Below are 21,780 nucleotides of genomic sequence, written 5' to 3' on the forward strand. Positions count from 1 at the left end.
ACCTGGGCCCAAGGCAGACGCTTAACTGACTGAGCCACCCAGGCATCCCAGAAATATTAATATGTTTTAACATGTGTTGGTACTTTATAGTTAAGTGTATTTGTTCATGTGTATTTATTCATATTGGAGAACACTAAACTCAGAGAAAGCTCTAAAAATAATCATGGCAAAACAGTTAACCTTGTTCCATATAATACAACCAAAACAGTAAACCCAAACCAGCAAACTATCAAAATGGCTGAACTCAGAAAAAAGATTCAAAATGTGTACTGATACTGACGGAGAGACAGATTCAAATACAGTAAGTTTTGGGGCGCCTGGGTGGCTCAGTTGGTTAAGTGTCTGACTCTTGATTTTGGCTCAGGTCATGATCTAAGGGTTGTGCAATGGCTCACTGGGGAGTCTGCTTGAGATGCTCTCCCTCTCCCTCTGCCCCCCCCCCCCCCGCCCCGCACGCACACATGTGCATGCACTCTATCTCAAATAGTAAATCTTAAAAAAAACCCAATATATTAAGTTTTAAATCAGAATATTTGGCATGTGATATATTCTTTTTTTTTTTTTTTAAAGATTTTATTTATTTTTTGACAGAGAGATAGACAGCGAGAGAGGGAACACAAGCAGGGGGAGTGGGAGAGGGAGAAGCAGGCTTCCCGCTGAGCAAGGAGCCCGATGTGGGGCTCGATCCCAGGACCCTGGGATCATGACCTGAGCTGAAGGCAGATGCTTAACGACTGAGCCACCCAGGTGCCCCGATATATTCTTTTTAATTGGTTATTTACTATTCCAGTTTATGTAAAAGGCAGTGTAGTAATATGTCTGTTGCTTTTATCTAGCATTCCAATTAACAGAGGACCTATTGAGAAAATAAGTAAATAATACTAGGATAGCTAACTTAGAAGAAGTTTGTCAGACCTTTTCTAGCTAAAATAGTTTTCAGGAACATAATTTTTCTTGTGGATGCCTGAATTCGTACACTGAATTTCAGTTAGTCTCCTCTATTTTAAGATACACAGGTCAAGGGGCACCTGGGTGGCTCTTTAAGAAAAGATACACAGGTCAAAAAGATACCTAGAAATGCTAGTATAGTGTCATTTCATTAACCTGAGATCTGTAAGATTTACAAATAGGGGAACATTGTTCCACATCATAGGAAAGCTTGTTTTGAGGTCTCTGTAATTGATTGTTCTGGAAAATAGAATTCCATTTATTGTTCTTTTTGGAATCATTGGCTCTGCTAGGATTTGTTCTTTCTCAGATCATTCTTAATTTCTAAAAGTTACCAGCTTTTGTAGCATGTTATTTCAACACACTTACCAAATGTCTCTTATATTGGTAGCTACTAAGTAGTGAAAGGAACAAAACAAGATGAGTGTCTGGTCTTATTTATGATATGATTAGGAAGGAAATTTAAATTTAGAAAAAATAGTAAACTAAAATACATATTGTATATAAGTACTGTTGTATTTAAAGAGAAGCTAATATATTAAAAGCATTAGGAAATAAAATTCTAGAAATCTGTAGCCTGTTGTGGAATATTTTAAATGGACTTTGATAGAAACTTAAGGGCTTGTTAGTGTGATCTATTCTATTTGAACTATTTATCTTTATCCTTCTGGGTCACTAGGCCAGAAATGAAAATGATCATGAAACTTTGCATTTTAATTTTGCATGTTTGTTTATTAGGGCAGATTGTTATTTTCTGATTGATTGTTTTTCAAGTATACATTACTTTAAATTTTTATCAAATATTGAGTATATAGAATACTTAGATATTGATGATTGTAACGTGTTGACTTCAGAGATTTTATGTGAAGAAGTGTATAATCAATGATCAACATTTATAAAATACATAAATATGAAGAACAAAAAAAATATTCATGTACCATGACCTAGTTAAGAAAAAAATCTTTTGAAATTCATGGTCTGCTACTTCCCAGTCCCAACCTGTGAATTAGGTAAAGTGAACCCCTATCCAGAATTTTGAGTTTATCCTTTCCTTGCTTTTCCTTATAATTTTAACACCTTTTTACAAAATTAATAATTATTTATGCTTCTGAGTATTAATGTAACCATAGTATGTATATTCTTCAGTCACTGTGTTTTCTTTTTCATTTTCCCTTAGAGTATGTTACTGAGACTCAGCCAACATGTGTATGGCTATTATCCATTTTCACTGCTTTATAGTATTCCTTGGTAGGAATATATTGAAGATGGTGTTTGGATTGTTGCCTTGAACATACTAGTTACATGTTTTTTGGTATAGATGTGCTAGAGGTATATATATCTTGGGGAGGGGGTATAAGCCAGGAAGTGGAATTGCTAAATCATAGGGTATATACATGTTCACCTTCATTAAATAATGCTAGATTGTTATAGCAACAGGGGCTCGAGAGAGATCAAGAGTCACATACCCTTCTGACTGAGCTTCCAGATGCCCCATAGTATTTTTCTTTCCTTTTTTTTTTTTTTTAAGAGTTTGTTTGAGAGAGCGAGAGGGAGCACATGAACAGGAAGGAGGGGCAGAGGGAGAGGGAGAAGCGGACTCCCAGCTGAGCAGGGAGCCCAATGCGGGACTTGATTCTAGGACCCCGGGATCATGACCTGAGCTGAAGGCAAATGGTTAACCGACTCAGCCACCCAGGCGCCCTGTTTCCTGAAATTTGTAATTTTGCTTTTTGTATATCATTAAAATACTTGTAAATTGGCTTTTTTTTTTTTTTAATTCGAGAGAGAGAGCATGAGGGGGGTGGGTGGAGGGGCAGAGGGAGAGGGAGAAGCATACTCCCCGCCGAGCAGGGAACCCAATGTGGGGCTTGATCCCAGAACCCTGAGATAATGACCTCAGCTGAAGTCAGACGCTTAACTGACTTAACCATCCAGGTGCCCCTTGTAAATTGGCTTTTTTTTTTTAAGATTTTATTTTTAATTAATCTGTACATCCAATGTGGGGCCCAGACTCAAAACCCTGATATCAAGAGTTGCATGCTCCTCTGGCTGAGGCAGCCAGGCGCCCCTAAAATTGGCTTTTTAATGTATGGTCTAATAAAAAATCATTTTTTAAAAAAGTATAATCAACCACTCCTTTCAACCTCACTTCTTTAAAAGTTTACCTTTTCTCATCACATGTACTGCCATCTCTGTTAGAAATTATATCTGTGGGGCGCCAGAATGGCTCAGTCAGTTAAATGTCTGCCTTCGGCTCAGGTCAAGATCTCAGGGTCCTGGGATTGAGTCCCACATTGGGCCTGCTTGGTGTGGAGTCTGCTTCTCCCTCTCCTTCTGGCTCCTGGCTCTCACTCTATCTCAAATAATAAATAAAATAAAAAAAAAGAAATTATATATTTTTTTTTCTTTTTTTTTTTTTTTAAGATTTTATTTATTTATTTGAGAGAGAATGAGAGACAGCACGAGAGGGAAGAGGGCAGAGGGAGAAGCAGACCCCCTGCCGAGCAGGGAGCCCGATGTGGGACTTGATCCCGGGACTCCAGGATCATGACCTGAGCCGAAGGCAGTCGCTTAACCAACTGAGCCACCCAGGCGCCCAGAAATTATATATTTTTAAAGATTTTATTTATTTATTTGACAGAGACACAGCAAGAGAGGGAACACAAGCAGGGGGAGTGGGAGAGGGAGAAGCAGGCTTCCCGCCGAGCAGGGAACCCGATGCGAGGGCCCAATCCTAGGACCCTGGGATCATGATCTGAGCCGAAGGCAGACGCTTAACGACTGAGCCACCCAGGCGCCCTTGAAGGAGTATCTTGACTGGTGTTGACTGTTCGCTCCCCGTGTTAATTTAGAATCAGCTAGTCAGGTTTTAGACAATAAAACGTTATTAGAGGGGTGTGCCTGGCTGGCTTAGTCAGAGGAGTGTCTGACTCTATATCTCCACGTTGTGAGTTTGAGCCCCACTTTGGTGTAGAGATTACTAAAGAATGTAAATTAACTTGAAAAAAACACAACCTTGTTAGAATTTTGATGGGAGTTAAGTTAAATATGTAGTTGAGGGAGATTTATCACTCTTACACATGAACCTTTTAAAAAGCATTGGAACAGGTGTGCCTGTGTGGCTTAGTCCATTAAGTGTCTGCCTTTGGCTCAGGTCATGCTCCCAGGATCAAGCCCCGCATTGGGCTCCCTGCTCAGTGCGGGGTCTGCTTTTCCCTCTCCCTCTGCCTGCTGCTTCCCCTGCTTGTGCTCTCTTTCTCTGTCAAATAAATGAATAAAATCTTTATTTATTTATATATTTTTTGAAAGGGTTGGAACACTTTCTGTTAAGGGCCAGGTAGTCAATATTTCTGCCTTGCTTGTGTTAGAGCTATTCAGTACTGCCATCGTAGTGCAAAAGTAGTCATAGACAATTTCGTAGAAATTGACTTTTTTCTGTTAGCTGGCATTTAGGTACATATACTTAATTTTTATCCATTGATTTTTCTTTTTTTGTGTGTATCTAGAAGTTTTGCTACAGGCCATAGCATAGAATTTTGAGGGGTTGAGCCAACTCATACATTGTTCACTTGTTTATTTTGAGGAATATTTTGTCTGTGCTTCTGTATAAATGGGGATAGCAATAATATTTTTTAAGATTTATTTTTTATTTTATTTAAAAGATTATTTTTGTGAGAGCAAAAGTGAGCAAGCATGAGCAGGGGTTGGGGCAGAGGGAGAAGCAGACTCCCTGCTGAGCATAGAGCCCGATGCTGGACTCGATCCCAGGACCCTGGGATCATGACCTGAGCCGAAGACAGACGCTTAACGACTGAGCAACCCGGGCGCCCCTAGGTGTAAGTTTTTTTGAGGGTTAGAGTATGAGTTTTCCCTTAATTTTTCCTTTGGGAGCAAAACAGGTGCCTTTTGTTTTTAGGGGAGCAGAGAAGAGAGCCCATATAAAAAGTGATAATTATGAGATTTTTTTTTTCTTTAAAGATTTTATTTATTTATTTGAGACAGAGAGAATGAGAGAGAGAGATCACATGAGAGGGGGGAGGGTCAGAGGCAGAAGCAGGCTCCCTGCCGAGCAGGGAGCCCGAAGCGGGACTCGATCCAGGGACTCCAGGATCATGACCTGAGCCGAAGGCAGTCGCTCAACCAACCGAGCCACCCAGGCGCCCGATAATTATGAGATTTGATTCATAACTAATTTAGCAGTTATATTTTAAGTAATCTTTATACCCAGCGTGGGGCTTGAACTCATGACCCCTAGAGATTAAGAGTTGCATGCTCTACTGACTGAGTCAGCCAGGTGCCCTTGCAGTTACAATTTTAAATTTGCCTGATCAGGGATGCCCTTTAGAATAAGGGCCCTAGGGCGCCTGGGTGGCTCAGTTCGTTAAGCGACTGCCTTCGGCTCAGGTCATGATCCTGGAGTCCCAGGATCGAGTCCCGCATCCGGCTCCCTGCTCGGCAGGGAGTCTGCTTCTCCCTCTGACCCTCCTCCCTCTCATGCTCTCTGTCTCTCATTCTCTCTCTCGCAAATAAATAAATAAAATCTTAAAAAAAAAAAAAAAGAATAAGGGCCCCAGGTTTAAGTATATTTTAGAGTTCTTCTAAGCTTTTTTTTTTTTTAAGATACCATTTATTTGACAGAGACCCAGCGAGAGAGGGAACACAAGCAGGGGGATGGGAGAGGGAGAAACAGGCTTCCCGCGGAGCAGGGAGCCCGACACGGGGTTCGATCCCAGGACCCTGGGATCATGACCCGAGCTGAAGGCAGACACTTAACTGACTGAGCCACCCAGGCTCCCCTAAACTTTTTTTTTTTTTAAGCAGTCTCTACCCCCAACATGGATCTCGAACTCCCAACCCAGAGATCAGCAGTCATGTGTTCTTCTGACTGAGCCAGCCAGGCCCCATGAGAGTACTTCTAATTTTTAGAGCATGGTTTTTAGCCTGGGCATCCGTGGACATTGAGGGGGGTGGTGGAATGGGGTTGTCTATTGCTTTGGAGAAGGGTATGAGAGATCTAAACCTACTGAAATTTTCACAAGGTAGAATTGTGCATGCATATGTGTTTTTCTGGGGGAAGAGTCCATACTTTTCACCAAATTGTCTAAGTACTTAATGACCCAGAAGGTTTAATGAGACTCAAAATACTAGAATGAAACGCATCTTTATTTTTTTGAAGATTTTATTTATTTGAGAGCGAGAGCGAGCGTGCGCATGAGCACGAATTGGAGGGGAGGGGCAGAAGGAGAGGGAGAAGCAGACTCCCTGCTGAGCAGGGAGCCCAATGGGGGGCTCAATCCCAGGACCCTGGGATCATGACTTGAGCCAAAGGCAGACACTTAACCGACTGAGCCACCCAGGCACCCAGAATGAAACACATATTTAATGAAAAACATTATTTAAGGCGCGCCTGGGTGGCTCACTGGGTTAAGCGTCTGCCTTTGGCTTAGGTCATGATCTTGGAGTCCTGGGATCAAGCACCGCATCAGGCTCTCTGCTCAGCGGGGAGTCTGCTTCTCCCTCTCCCTCTGCCCTCACTCTCTTGCATGCTCTCTCTCTCAAGCAAATAAATAAAATCTTAAAAATATATATATATATTATTTAAACATGTTATTTTTACCTTTAGTGAGATTGTGAATCTTTTTTTTTTTTTTTAAAGATTTTATTTATTTATTTGACAGAGAGAGACACAGCGAGAGATGGAACACAAGCAGGGGGAGTGGGAGAGGGAGAAGTAGACTCCCCGCTGAGCAGGGAGCACGATGCGGGGCTCGATCCCAAGACCCTGGGATCATGACCTGAGCCGAAGGCAGATGCTTAATGACTGAGCCACCCAGGCGCCCCTCAAATCAGTGTTTTACTTGGTAAACATGTCTGAGACCATGCATTCCTGGCTGCTAAGCACCATGGCGGACAGGGCTAGAAAGGTAACAGCTTTATTTTGAGCAGGGGGCAAGACAGAGATTGTGAATCTTGCAGCTAGGATTGTAATAAGCTGGAGAGCCTTCTTTAGGAAGGATATTTTCAAATTTATTGAAGCTTATTGGAAAGGGCCCCAGTGTTAGGGGTAGGTATGAGCAGCTCTTCACCTGGTGACATCATCTATGCCTTGAATAAATGGACTCTTCTTTATTTTATTTTATTTTATTTTATTTTATTTTATTTTATTTTATTTTATTTTATTTATTTATTTGATGGAGAGAGAGACAGTGAGAGAGGGAACACAAGCAGGGGGAGTGGGAGAGGGAGGAGAAGCAGGCCTCCTGCCGAGCAGGGAGCCCAGTGTGGGGCTCAATCCCAGGACCCTGGGATCATGACCTGAGCTGAAGGCAGACGCTTAACTGACTGAGCCACCCAGGTGCCCCGAATAAATGGACTCCTGTTTAAAATCCAAATTCTTTTATTTTGTGGGATATTTCAGTTACCACATGGTAAATTTTTAAATTTTATTTTTGTCAGTGAGAGAGAGAGCGCACAAGCAGTAGGGGGAGCGGCAGGCAGAGGGAGAAACAGGCTCCCTGCTGAGCAAGGAGCTGGATGTGGGACTCGATCCCAGGACTCTGGGATCATGCCCTGAGCTGAAGGCAGATGCTTAACCGACTGAGCCACCCAGGCATCCCTTGTGGATATTTCAACAAGGGATTTATTCATCTTAACCCACATCTCCCTTGATTATTCAGTTAAATTGTGATTCTGAATTTCTGATGTTTGATTTGCTTTCATGGTTAATATGTGGATTAACGGCACTATATGTATATTCAGGATTTCTGCTTTCACTTGGGATCCTCTGTGTCACTCTTCAGTTCTTTTTACTTGTTTTCTATTGATTTCCCCTTATATTCACCTTAGTAATTGTCACAAACCTTTGCCATTTTCTTATATTCCTCTACCCACCCCCCATCTAGTATTCCTTCTCTGCAGATGTTTTTGTCTATTTTACTAAAAATTAAAGACCAATACAACAAACTCTGTTGACTGTCTCTCCTAATCATAAAAATTTAGCTGCTCTTATGCCTCTCTTTTTCTTCATTCTGCTGGGTATGGTGACAGATCCCTCTTTTTCTCCAAGTGGATCATTTTCCTTCATTGCTGTCTCAAATGTGTTGCCTCTCAGTTATCTCTTCAGCCCATGCATAGGTGTCTCTCTCTTTTTTTTATTTAAAATTTTTAAAAAGATTTTTTAATTTATTTTTTTGAGAGAAAGAGAGAGCACATGTAGGGGGCGGGGGCAGAGGAAGAGGGAGAAGTAGGTTTCTCGCTGACCAGGGATCCCAAGGCGAGGCAGGGCTCCATCCCAGGACCTGGAGATCATTACCTGAGCTGAAGGCAGTTGCTTAACTGACTGAGCCACCCAGGCGCCCCCTCTCTTTTTTAATTTCTTTTTTTTTTTTAGTAATCTCTGCACCCAACTTCAGGTGCAAAGTCACGACCTGGAGATCAGGACTTGCATGTTCTACACAGTGAGCCAGCCAGGTACCCCTAGGTCTCTTTTGTTCAGTAAATATGTATGTATTAAATTGTGCGTACCTCCCATGTTCGGCCCCAGAAGAACAAGGGTGATGGGACAGAAATAAACACTGTCCTCAAGGGGCTTAGCATATATTAGACTAGATCAGTGTTCTTCATCCTTTTTTTTTTTTTTTTTTTTAAGATTTTATTTATTTGAGGAGAGCACAAGAGGGGAAGAGGGTCAGAGGGAGAAGCAGATTCCCTGCTGAGCGGGGAGCCCAACGTGGGGCTCGATCCTGGGTCTTCAGGATCATGACCTGAACTGAAGGCAGACACTTAAACGACTGAGCCACCCAGGCGCCCCAGTGTTCTTCATCCTTGCAAAACTCTTCTTTGATGCTCTTTATCTCCTAGCTACCACGTCTTTCAAGTATGCTTAGTTTGCTGTCTCTCTTCCTCACTTATCTTGGCTTTTTCCTCATCACTATTTTTTTTTTTTTTTTACTGAAGCTGTATTGATAGTGGTCACCAGTGAAGACCTAGTTGGAGTCCCAATGGACATTCCATTCAGTGATTTAAAATTCTTGAAATTTAAAAGGTTTTACTTCCATGTTATTTTATTTTTTAAGATTTTATTTATTTGAGAGAGAGAGAGCGAGAGAGAGCACAAGCAGGGAAGAGAGCGAGAAGCAGGCCTCTCGTGAGCAGGGAGCCCCATGTGGGGCTTGATCCCAGGACCCTGGGATCATGACCTGAGCAGAAGGCAGACACTTAACTGACTGAGCCATCCAGGCGCATTTCCATGTTATTTTAAATGATAATGTTCAACATTGCTGTTTTTCTGAGTGTATATGACTATCCTGAAAAGTTAGGTGTGGTACAGATGGACTTCGGAGCTTGTTGCTGTGTGTCTTGTTTTCATAGTTAAGAGTTTTGTCTCTTCCAGCTTGCCCTCTTGCCACTGTTTTCCTAGTTTAGGATTATGAAGGCAATGGTTATTTCATAATATAGTATGTAGTTTGGTTTGTAGGCTCTGTACCTCAGGAAATACGCAGTTAGGACTCTCTGTATTGCATCTTAATGGTCTATGTAGAACCTTTCTTAGCTTTCTTTCTTTCTTTCTTTCTTTTTTTAAGATTTTGTTTATTTTAGAGATAGAGAATGCGAGCACGGGTAGGAGCAGATGGAGAGGGACAAGCAGATTCGACATTGAGCGCAGAGCTGGAGGTGGGGCTCGATCTCATGACCCTGAAGTCATGACCTGAGTGGAAATCAAGAGTCGGATGCTCAACCAACCAAGCCACCTAAGCTTCCCCCGACTTTTATTTCTGATTCTTAAAATGGGAATTATGCCAAGTTCTGTAGAGTGTTGTTGAGGATTACTGGGAGTAATGTATATAAAATATTTAACTTGGTAGCACATAGTAAATTTCAATAAAACATTTTGTTGTTTTCAACATGTTCAGTATGTCCACAGTAATCCTTCACCTTGTTTGGAGTTATTCCTGAATCTCACTCTCCAGAAGCTGTCAATTTCAACTCTTAGGTGTTTCTTATGCCTCCCTCCCGCCTTTTTTTCAGTTTATATGACACTTTCTTCTCTTCTGTCCTCCCAGTATTATATAGTGATTTTTGGTTAGATCAGTATTCACTGTCTATATTATTATAACAATATAAATGTTATAGTTGAGCCATGTTGCACCCTTTTTTTTTTTTTGGAATTAACAATTGTTTTTTTCCACCGTCCTTAGTTTTCTAGGTACCCACCATTGATTAACCTCTATACTTTCTTTTGTATGTGCAAATTCTAAGGGTTCTCAAAAACATTTTCTTGGAGGCATCTCTGTGGTTGCCCTCTTTCCTCTGATTAGAATTCATTGCTTCATAGGCCTCCTAATAGCTGTCTTCTTGATCTTTTTTCACTGTCATTGGGGTGATCCTTCTCCTGTGTTGGACCCTGTTGGACCCCTTTGTTATCCCCCCCGCCCCGTTCTTGGCAACCAGTCACCTGTTTTCTATCACTGTAGTTTTGTCTTTTCCATAATGTCAAAATAAAATAGAATACTATTGAATCATAATGAATTTGAGGCTGGATTCTCTCAATATATTTCAGGTTTATCTCTGTTGTGTTTATCAATACTTCATTCTTTTTTTATTGCTGAGAAATATTCCAACCATATGGTTGTGCTCCAGATAATTCAGCCTTTGAAGGACATTGGCTTATTTTCGGTTTTAGGGGACTGAGTGAAGGTGCTATGAGTATTCAGATGGTTTTTCAGGAAAGTGGTCCATGGCCATTCCAAGCTGCAAGGGAGGCTGTGAAATTATGTATTTAGCTTTCTGCCCTCTTCACAAGAGGATTGCAAGGGAGAAATAGTATGTTGTGAATGGATATTGGTAGGTAATTCATGGTGTTAATTGTAAATAGCTTCTCCTTGGTTTGTTCTTTTGTTTTTGGTTGGTTCCTGGAGTGTCCTGATTTTCTGAGCTATTGCATATGTGTACACAACTTGGTTTTGTCTTTAAATTGATAGGTACTTTTTTTTTTTAAGATTTTATTTGTAGAGAGAGGGAGTGAGTGTGCAGGGGCAGGGACAAAGGGAGAGGAGAGAATCTCAAGCCGACTCCCTGCTGAGCACAGAGCCCAATGTGGGGCTTGATCTCATGACCTGAGCTGAAATCAAGAGTTGGAAGCTTAACCAACTGAGCCACCCAGGCGCCCCTAATTGGCATTTAAAAATTTTTATGGCATTTAAAAATACTAATTTATTTTCCAGAAAGTGCATTTGTGCAAGTGGGGGTGGAGGGGCAGAGATAGAGGGAGCGAGAGAGTCCCAAGCCAACTCAATGCTCAGCGTGGACCCCAATACCGCGTTCTATCCCACAACCCCTAGATGATGACCTGAGCTGAAATCAAGAGTCAGATGCTCAACTGACAGAGCCACCCATGTGCCCCATTAAAAAAAATTTTTTTTTTTTAAAGATTTTTTATTTATTTATCTGAGAGAGAGAATGGGAGACAGAGAGCATGAGAGGGGGAAGGTCAGAGGGAGAAGCAGACTCCCTGCCGAGCAGGGAGCCTGATGCGGGACTCGATCCTGGGACTCCAGGATCATGACCTGAGCTGAAGGCAGTCGCTTAACCAACTGAGCCACCCAGGCGCCCCCCAAAAAATTTTTTTTAAAGATCTGGTGAGAGCAGAAGGGAGGGGCAGAGAGAGAGAGGGGAGAGAGTCTTAGGCAGACTCCACACAGAGACCTATACAAGATTTGATCCCGTGACCCTGAGATCACGACCTGAGCCGAAACCAAGAGTTGGACGCTCAGCCAGTTGTGCCACCCAGGTGTGCCCCTTGATTGGTATTTTTTTAAACATTTATTATTATTAATTTTATTTATTTATTTGACAGACAGTGAGCACAAGCATGGGGACCTGCAAAGGGAGAGGAAGAAGCAGGTTTCCCACTGAGCAGGGAGCCCGAAGCAGGGCTCCATCCCAGGACCTTGGGATGATGACCCGCCGAAGGCAGATGCTTAAGTGACTGAGCCACCCAGGCACCCCTATTATTTATTTTTTTAAAAGTAAGCTCCTTGCCCAATGTGGGCTTGAACTCATGACTCTGAGATTTGTTTGCTCTATAAACTGAGCCAGCCAGGCATCCCCCCCCATTTTTTTTAGATTTTATTTATTTTTTGAAAGATTTTATTTATATGAGAGAGAGAAGAGAGCGCATGTGCAAGTGAGGGAGCACAAGTGGGGTGAGGGGCAGAGGGAGAAGCAGACTCTCTGCTGAGCAGGGAGCCCTGTGAGGGGCTTGACCCCGGGACCCCAGGAGCATGATCTGAGCCGAAGACAGATGTTTAACTGACTGAACCACCCATGCACCCCTAGGTTTTATGTTTAAGTAATTACTGCACTCATTGTGGGGCTGGAACCCATAGCCCCAAGATCAAGAGTCACATGCTCTACTGATTGAGCCAGCCAGTTGTCCCACTTGGTATTTTTGCCGAGTGTAGAATTTGGGCTTGGAAATGAAACTTTTAAGGCATTGCTGCATTGTTTTTAAAAATTGAGGTAAAATATACAAAATAAAATTTGCTCTTTTAACAGCTTTAAAGTGTACATTTCTCTGGAATTAAGTACATTCAGATGGTTTTGTGATCAGCACTACCATCTTTCTTTAGAACTTTTTATCTTCCCAGAAATTTCAAAACCATTAAGCAGAACTCCCCAGTCCCTCCAACTCTCAGCCCCTGGTGACCACTTTCAGATTTGACTATGAATTTTTAAAAAGATTTATTTATTTAATTTGTTTTTAATAGATTTTATTTATTTATTTGAAAGAGAAAGAGCACAAGCAGGGGAAGGGCAGAGTGGAGAGGGAGAAGCAGGCTCCCCACTGAGCAGAGAGCCCAATGTGGGGCTCGATCCCAGCACCTTCGGGTCATCAGCTGAAGGCAGATGCTTAACTGACTTGAGCCATACAGGTTCCCCTAAGATTTATTTATTTGAGAGAGAGACAAGGGGAGGGTACAAGGGGGGCACAGGGAGAGGAGAGAGAATCCCAAGCAGACTCCGCATTGAGTGCAGAACCTGAATCTTAGGGTCCTGAGATCACAACCTGAGCCAAAACCAAGAGCTGGACACCTAACCGACTGTGCCACCCAGGTGCTCCTTGACTATGAATTTGACTTATTGTAGGGGCGCCTAGGGGCACAGTTGGTTAAGTGTACGAAACTTGGTTTCGGCTTAAGTCAGGATCCTAAGGGTCGTACTCAGTGTGGTATCTGCTTGAGACTCTCCCTCTCCTCTACCCTTCCTCAATGCTCACTCTCACTCGTGCTCTTTCTCTCTCTCATAAATAAATCTTTGAATTTGACTATTGTTCGTAACTCATATAAGTAGAGTCATGGAGTATTTGTCCTTTTGTGACTGGCTTATTTTACTTAGCATAATGCTCCTGGTTCATCCATATGTAGCATGTGTCAGAATTTTCTTCTTTTTTGGGACACCTGGCTGGTTCAGCCTGTGGATCTCCCAAGTCATGAGTTCAAGCCCCATGTTAGGTGTAGAGCCTACTAAAAAAAAAAAAAAAAAAAAAAATTTCTCCCCCCCCCTTTTTTAAAAGATTTTATTTATTCATGAGAGATGCGGGTGGGGGGGCTGGTGCAGAGGGAGAAGCAGGCTCCCAAGGAGCAGGGAGCCCGATGCAGGACTTGATCCCAGGACCTTGGAATCATGATCTGAGCTGAAGGCATATGCTTAACCAACTGAGCCCCCCAGGCGCCCAAATTTTCTTCCTTCTTAAGGCTGAATAATAGGGGTGCCTGGCTGGCTCAGTTGGTGGAACATGTGACTCTTGATCTCAGGGTTGTGAGTTCAAGCCCCACATAAAAACTAAAAAATAGGGGCACCTGGGTGGCTCAGTCGTTGGTTGTCTGCCTTTGGCTCAGGTCATGATCCTAGGGTCCTAGGATCGAGCCCCGCATCGGGCTCCCTGCTCCGCGGGAAGCCTGTTTCTCCCTCTCCCTCTCCCCCTCCCCTTGCTTGTGATCCTGCTCTTGCTGTGTCTCTCTCTGTCAAATAAATAAATAAAATCTTAAAAAAAAAAAAACGAAACTAAAAAATAAAAATAAAAAACCCCAGAATATTACTCAGCCTCTTATGTATATGCTACATTTTGCTTATCCATTTATCTCTTGGTAGAAACTTGGGTTGCTTTCACTTTTTAGCTATTGGGTATAATAGTGCTATAAACATGGGTATACAAATACCTCATTGACACCCCACTTTCAGTTTTTTTTTTTTTTTGTATATACTCAGAAGTGGAATTGCTGAATGAGATAGTATTTTTTTTTTTTTGAGGTAGCTATACTGTTTTCCGTACTGGCTGTTCCATTTTACATTTCCACTAGCAGTATACAAGGGTTACAGTTTCTCTGCATCCTGTCCAAAATTTAATTCCTGTTTTTATTTTTATTGATTGGTTTTTAAGGATTTTATTATAGAGAGTGTGAGAGAGAGAGAGAGATCATGAGCAGGGGTGAGGGGTAGAGGGAGAAGCAGACTTCCCAGTGAGCAGGGAGCCTGGGATCATGACCCAAGCTAAGGCAGATGCTTAACCTACTGAGCCTCCCAGGCACCCTATTTATTTTTTTAAAGATTTTATTTATTTGAGAGAGAGAACATGAGTTGGGGGGAGGGGCAGAGGGGGAGAGAAGCAGACTCCCTGCGGAGCAGAAAGCCAGATGGCGGGGCTCCATCCCAGGACCCCTAGATCATGAAGGCAGACGCCCAGCTGACTGAGCCACCCAGGTACCCCTAATTTCTATTTTTAATTCTTACTGTAGAGCGCGCCTGAGTGGCTCAGTCGTTAAGCATCTGCCTTTGGCTCAGGTCATGATCCCAGGGACCTGGGATCCAGCCCCGCATCGGGCTCCCTACTAGGCGGGAAGCCTGCTTCTCCCTCTCCCTCTGTCTCTCCCCCATTCATGCTCTGTTTGTCTCTCTGTATCTTTGTGTCTCAAATGAATAAATAAAATCTTAAAAAAAAAACAGTGGTAAAATAAATACTGGTTAAGAACAATTGGTGATGTTTGAGATTTTTGTTTAGAATTGCTATAATCATAAACCATAGACTTATTTCTTTATTTTTAAGATTTTATTTTTATTTTTCTACTATTTTTTAAAGATTTATTTACTTATTTGACAGAGAGAGAGAGACAGCGAGAGAGGGAACACAAGCAGGGGGAGTGGGAGAGGGAGAAGCAGGCTTCCCGTGGAGCAGGGAGCCTGAAGCAGGGCTCGATCCCAGGGCCCTGGGATCATGACCTGAGCCGAAGGCAGATGTTTAATGACTAAGCCACCCAGGTGCCCCTATTTTTTAAAGATTTTATTTGTTTTTTCATGAGATACACAGAGAGAGGCAGAGGCAGAGAGAAGCAGGCTCCCTGTGGAGCAGGGAGGCCATTGTGGAACTCGATCCCAGGACCCTGGGATCATGACCTGAGCCAAAGGCAGATGCTTAACTGACTGAGCCACCCAGGCACCCTTTTAATTTTATTTTTTAAAGAGATTTATTTTAGAGCGCAAGTGAGAGTGTGGGTGTGGAGGAGGGGGGAAGAGAGAGTTTTAAGCAGACTGTGTGCTGAGCATAAAGTCCCACATGGGGCTCAATCTCACGACCCTGAGATCACGACCTGAACTAAAATAAAAACCCAGGTGCCCCTAAGATTTTATTTTATTTTTTATTTTTTACTATTTATTTATTTTTTAAAAGATTTTATTTATTTATTTGCGAGAGAGAGAATGAGAGACAGAGAGCATGAGAAGGAGGAAGGTCAGAGGGAGAAGCAGACTCCCTGCTGAGCAGGGAGCCTGATGCGGGACTCGATCCCAGGACTCCAGGATCATGACCTGAGCCAAAGGCAGTCGCCCAACCAACTGAGCCACCCAGGCACCCTATTTTTTATTTTTAAAGATTTTATTCATTTATTTGCGAGAGAGAGAGAGTGAGAGAGCACAAGCCATGAGGCGGGTGGGAGGGGGGAGAGGCAGAGGGAGAAGCAGACTCCCTGCAGAGCAGGGAGCCCGATGTGGGACTCGATCCTGGGACTCCAGGATCATGAACTGAGCCAAAAGCAGTTGCTTAACCAACTGAGCCACCCAATCGCCCCAAGATTTTATTTCTTATTTTTATTTGAGAGAGAGAGAGAGCATGAGCTGGGGGAGAGGCAGACTTCCCACTGAGTAGGGAGCCTGATGGCAGGTCTTGATCCCAGGACCCTGAGATCATGACCTGAGCCGAAGGCAGACACTTAACTGACTGAGTCACCCAGGCACCCGTAAGATACTATTTTTAAGTAATCTTTTTTTTTTTTTTTAAGATTTTATTTATTTATTTGACAGAGAGAGACACAGTGAGAGAGGAACACAAGCAGGGGGAGTGGAAGAGGGAGAAGCAGGCCTCCCGCTGAGCAGGGAGCCTGGTGCGGGGCTTGATCCCAGGACGCTGGGATCATGACCTGAGCCGAAGGCAGACGCCCAACGACTGAGCCACCCAGGCGCCCCTATTTTTAAGTAATCTATGCACCCAGTATCGGACTCGAACTCATAACCCTGAGATCAAGAGTTGTACACTCCACTGTCTGAGTCAGCCAGGTGCCCCAACCATAGACTTTTAGATTGCATTAGTAAAATTGGCTTAATTGTCACTAGGAAAATGTAAAATCCTAATGGGTTGTTTCTTGAGAATTGTGGTGCTTTGTTTTGTTTTTTAAGCTTTTATTTATTTATTTCAGAGAAAAAGAGCATGCACAGGGGTAGAGGCAGAGGGGGAGAGAGAGGGAGAAGCAGACTCCCCGATGAGCAGGGAGCCTGAAGTGGGGCTCGATCCCAGGACCCTGGGATCATGACTTGAGCCGAAGGCAGGAGCTTAACCCACTGAACCACCCAGGTGCCCCGAGAATTTGTGTTTTGGAGACCTGTTATGTTTTGTCTCGTGTTTTCTCCTTATTCCTGAATTTTATTCTTATCTTATACTATGATTTGGAAGTTTTGCTTACTACCATGCCTGCTTTCTTGCAGATTTTCTATTTTGTACATACGTTATTTTGTATATACTGTATATGATGACTTCGGTGAGCAGTGACCGTTCCCGAGGTGCTCGGGAAAAAACACAAACTTCAGCGACACAGGCATCACAACTACAGAAACAAGTAGTACAGGTAAGTTTTTGTGGAACTCTTGTGTAGAGTTATGTTAATTAGGGAGCACATACTCTCCTTTGTTGGATACCTTAGGATTTTGAATCTTGTTTTTATTCATTTTTTTTTTTTTTTAAGATTTTATTTGTTAGAGAATGAGAGTGAGAGCATGAAGGGGGAGGGTCAGAGGGAGAAGCAGACTTCCCGCCCAGCAGTGAGCCCGATGCGGGACTTGATCCTGGGACTCCAGTATCATGACCTGAGCCGAAGGCAGAGACTTAACTGACTGAGCCACCCAGGTGCCCCCCAAATCGAGCATTTTATACACGTTTTTGACTAGATTTGCAAACCCTTTTTCAGAGGCCCATCATAAATTTCAGATTGACGATTTGATTATACTTTGACAGCTAATACAAGTACTTTTTTATAATCAGTCATAACCAAGTGCCCTGTTGATATTAAGGGAGTAAGGGAGACAGAGAGTAGACTCTATTGTTGCTTTACATTTTTCTGTATAAGGTTAGCCTTAAATTTTGCTTCTATCAATAGACTTAAAACTCTGCTGTTCAGGGTGCCTGGGTGGCTCAGTTGGTTAAGCGACTGCCTTCGGCTCAGGTCATGATCCTGGAGTCCCAGGATCGAGTCCCGCATCGGGCTCCCTGCTCGGCAGGGAGTCTGCTTCTCCCTTTCCCACTCCCCGTTTGTGTTCCCTCTCTCGCTGTGTCTTTCTCTGTCAAATAAATAAATAAAATCTTTAAAAAAAAAAAAAACTCTGCTGTTCAGTGCTTGTTCCTAAATACATTTACCCTGATAATTATTCACAACTGATATGAAAGACTACCTCTTGTTGGAAAAATTTTGACTTTTTATACTAGACCCTCCTTTTGTAGGTGAATGCTTAAGAGGCTATTCATGAAACTTTTTTTTTTTTTTTTAAGATTTTATTTATTTATTTGACAGAGAGACACAGCGAGAGAGGGAACACAAGAGGGGGAGTGGGAGAGGGAGAAGCAGGCTTCCCGTGGAGCAGGGAGCCCGATGTGGGGCTCGATCCCAGGATCCTGGGATCATGACCTGAGCCTAAGGCAGACGCTTAATGACTGAGCCACCCAGGTGCCCCATTCATGAAACATTTTCTTATCAAAGAAGAAATACAATTTATGAATAATCATAGGTGCAACCCTGTTTATAATCAAATATAAAATAAAACAACATTTTGTTGTTGTTCATCCAGTCAGTCAAGATTAAAAGTGTGATCTTTTAGGGGTGCCTGGCTGGCTCAGTCAGTGGAGCGTGCGACTCTTGATCTCACATTGTAAGTTTAAGCACCACATTGGGTGTAGAGTTTACCTCAGAATAAAATCTTTTTTTTTTTTTTTAAGTGTAATCTTTTAGGGTTGCTGGGTGGCTCAGTTGGTTAAGCGTCTGCCTTTGGCTCGGGTCATGATCCCAGGGTTCTGGGGTGGAGCCCACCATTGGCCTCCCTGCTCAGTGGGGAGCCTGCTTCTCCCTCTTGCCCCTGCTTATTCTCTCTCTCTCAAATAAATAAGTAACATCTTTTAAAAAAACTAAAAAAGAAAAAAAAGTGTAATCTTTTAAAGAGGGCCAAATGAAATGTTGGGAATGTAAATTGTTTCTGTCTCCCACCCAAGTAGAGTCCTTGGGCTGATTTCCAGTGAATCAGTCTCCAGACTGGAGGAGGGAGGGCTCTCTTCCTCCCAAGGGTTGTTGTCACTAATAGTTTTCCATGGGCACTTTGGGGATGGCTCATTTTATTTAAGTAGATGAAAAACTGCCCACTGAGCTGTGGGAAGGATTCTTAGACCTTTACATTCCTAGTTTTCCTTTTTAAAAAAGTATGGTGAGAATTTCTCAGAAAAGCAGTATGAATAACATTGTTCATGTTCATTTATGCATGAATCCCATTCTAGGAAGTATTTCCTAAGGAAGCAACCTTAAACTGGGGGTGGGGGTAGCGCTTTATTCTGTAAGATGTTTTTTGCCCAGTTCTAAATGTCCAAAGGTAGGTTATCTCAGAACACCTCTATCAAAGCAGAGGGATGTAAGAGAGAAGACCATTAACTCTTAGATTCTGAATAAAGTGGGTCTGTCACTTTACCAACTAGATGAATTACTTAAGTCTCTTTGAACCTCACTTAAAAAGAAAAAAACCCAAAAAACATGCTTTGAGATTTAAATAAGAATAGTATACATAATTCCTGAATATCCTTCATCCAGATCTCCCAAATATTAACATTTTTACCATGTTTATATTTTTCTCCTTCCTCCAAAAAAGAAACTACATACAGTTTTTCCCCACAGCCTTTTGAGAGTAAGTTGTAGATGTGGTAAATACCACATCTGAGTACTTCAGTATGTTATTTGTCAAAGACATAATTACAGAACAGTTATTAAAAAATCAGGAAATCAACTCATGTAATCTACGGACTATATTACTGTAGTCCCAGTTGTCTCAATAATGTCCTTTTTTTAGCTAATTAAGTCCTTTATCATACATTGTATTCAGATGTCCGTTCTTTTCATTTTTTTTTTTTTTTAAAGATTTTATTTATTTGAGAGAGAGAGACACAGCCAGAGCAGGAACACAAGCAGGGGAAGTGGGAGAGGGAGAAGCAGGCTTCCCGTGGAGCAGGGAGCCCGATGCGGGGCTCGATCCCAGGACCCTGGGATTATGACCTGAGCCGAAGGCAGACGCTTAATGACTGAGCCACCCAGGCGCCCCTCTTCAGTCATTTTTAATGTGGAACTTCGTTTCCTCTGGTTCATAACATTGACCCATTTGAAGAATATAGGGCAGTTACTTTGTAGAATAACTATCAGTTTTAGTTTGTCTGAGATACTCAGAATTATGCATTTTTGAAGATTTATTTTATTATTTTTTTAAGATTTATTTATTATTTGAGAGAGAGTGCGCAGAAGTAGGGGGTAGGAGCAGAGTGAGAAGCAGACTCTCCGCTGAGCAGAGAGCCAGATTCGAGACTCGATCCCTGGGTTCTAGGATCACAACGCGGAGCTAAAGGTAGACACTTAACCGACTGAGTCACCCAGGCACCCCAGAACTCCAGATTTTTAAAATGTGACATGGAGGGGTGCCTGGGTGGCTCAGTCGGTTGAACGTCTGCCTTTGCTTTGGGTCCTGGGATCCACAGAGGTGGGCTCCCTGCTCAGCGGGGAGTCTGCTTCTCCCCTCTCCCTCTGCCCCTCCACCTGCTGCTTTCTCTCCCTCCCTCCCTCTCTCTCTCTCATAAATAAATAAAAGTGACTTTTCAGGATGGTTGTAAGGAATTAGAAATGGTGTAGGTTGTATTCAGGAATTGTTAACCTTTACTCATTGTATATTCCACATAAGTTATGAAGTGATTATAATACCGTTTGAAATTATGTTGGAAAATGCCTGGTTCCTGATCAACTGAGACAGGACCCAAAATTATAGTATAGAACGACTGTTAAAACAAGAAAAAAAAAAGACAAGTAGACTATGTTAATAATGTTTATCTTTGGGTGGTAGGCATAAGGATGATTAAAAAAATCGTACTTCATTATATTTTCCAAATTTTTTCATTGGCAAATACAACAAAAAATATTTGGCTTACATAGAAAAGTTGTCAATACATTCTTCACTGTGAAAGTAGCTTAGCTCTGGGGCGCCTGGCTGGCTCAGTCATGGAGCATGCAACTCTTGATTTCAAGGTTGTGAGATAAAGCCCTAGGGGGCGTGGAGTTTACCTAAAAAAATTAGGAGGAAAAAAAAGAAGAAAGTAGCTTAGCCTATTATAAGCCAAGTGAATGGAAGTAATGCTGCTTTTCTTGGCAAGACCTGACAGTTGGGTGGTGGATGTCACTAGTGTTTGTCGTAGGGTAGGGTGCAGTCACCTTGTTTAACTTCAAATTATCAGTTGATTTTGCTTTTTCCTCTGATTTTTCAAGTTGTACAGATTTCTTGACATTTCCCAGAGGTTGTCTGACAAGTTTCCTGTCTTAGTTGAATTTATGTTTGGGGTTTTCTTTATCGTATATTTAACGTAATTTTCTTGGCTAGGTTAGTCACCAAAGGTAAAAAATATTTAAAGTTCTGATTTAAAATGCTTTTTATTTCATTAATATGATAGGCTAGTACTGCAGCACTGTAGTTGTTAAACATCTGTTAAATGCATCAGGTCCGCTTTCAGAAGTTATGTCTAAATGGCCCTCTTAGGAAGAATACAGATGATATCACTGAAGAGAAATGCAAAGAATATTTGAGTCTAATACTTAAGCTGAGAAAATTTAGTCTGAATAAATTAGTAATTGGTATTTACCTAATGTATGACTTTACATTTTATTATAATTATTATTTTTTTTTTCAAAGATTTATTTACTTGACAGAGAGAGACACAGTGAGAGAGGGAACACAAGCAGGGGGAGTGGGAGAGGGAGAAGCAGGCTTCCCGCCGAGCAGGGAGCCCGATGTGGGTCTCGATCCCAGGGCCCTGGGATCATGACCTGAGCCGAAGGCAGACGCTTAATGACTGAGCCACCCAGGCGCCCCTTTACATTTTATTTTTTATTTTTAGGTATGTATGTGTAATTTTAAAGTAGACTCCACACCCAACATGGGGCTTGAACTCCAGATCCTGAGATCAAGATTTGCATGCTCTACTAACTGAGCCAGCCAGTGGTC

The 21,780-nt window shown here is 42.3% G+C and overlaps 1 protein-coding gene across 3 annotated transcripts in view; it reads left to right on the plus strand.

Moving 5' to 3' along the window:
* The window catches only part of UBAP2 (ubiquitin associated protein 2), a 133,450-nt gene that overhangs the window by 26,545 nt on the left and 85,125 nt on the right, over positions 1-21,780 (plus strand). Inside the window, exon 2 of one of the 3 annotated variants that reach the window (XM_035016465.1) lies at positions 16,981-17,120. The exons of the other annotated variants lie outside the window; for them this stretch is intronic. Coding sequence (XP_034872356.1) covers positions 17,022-17,120 — 99 coding nt within the window. The 5' untranslated portion in view covers positions 16,981-17,021. The remainder of the gene's footprint in view (positions 1-16,980; positions 17,121-21,780) is intronic. 3 annotated transcript variants of the gene reach the window in all.

Source organism: Mirounga leonina, unplaced genomic scaffold (assembly GCF_011800145.1).
Source record: "Mirounga leonina isolate KUSES-001 unplaced genomic scaffold, KU_Mleo_1.0 Mir_170, whole genome shotgun sequence".
NCBI classification, from domain to species: Eukaryota; Metazoa; Chordata; class Mammalia; order Carnivora; family Phocidae; genus Mirounga; species Mirounga leonina.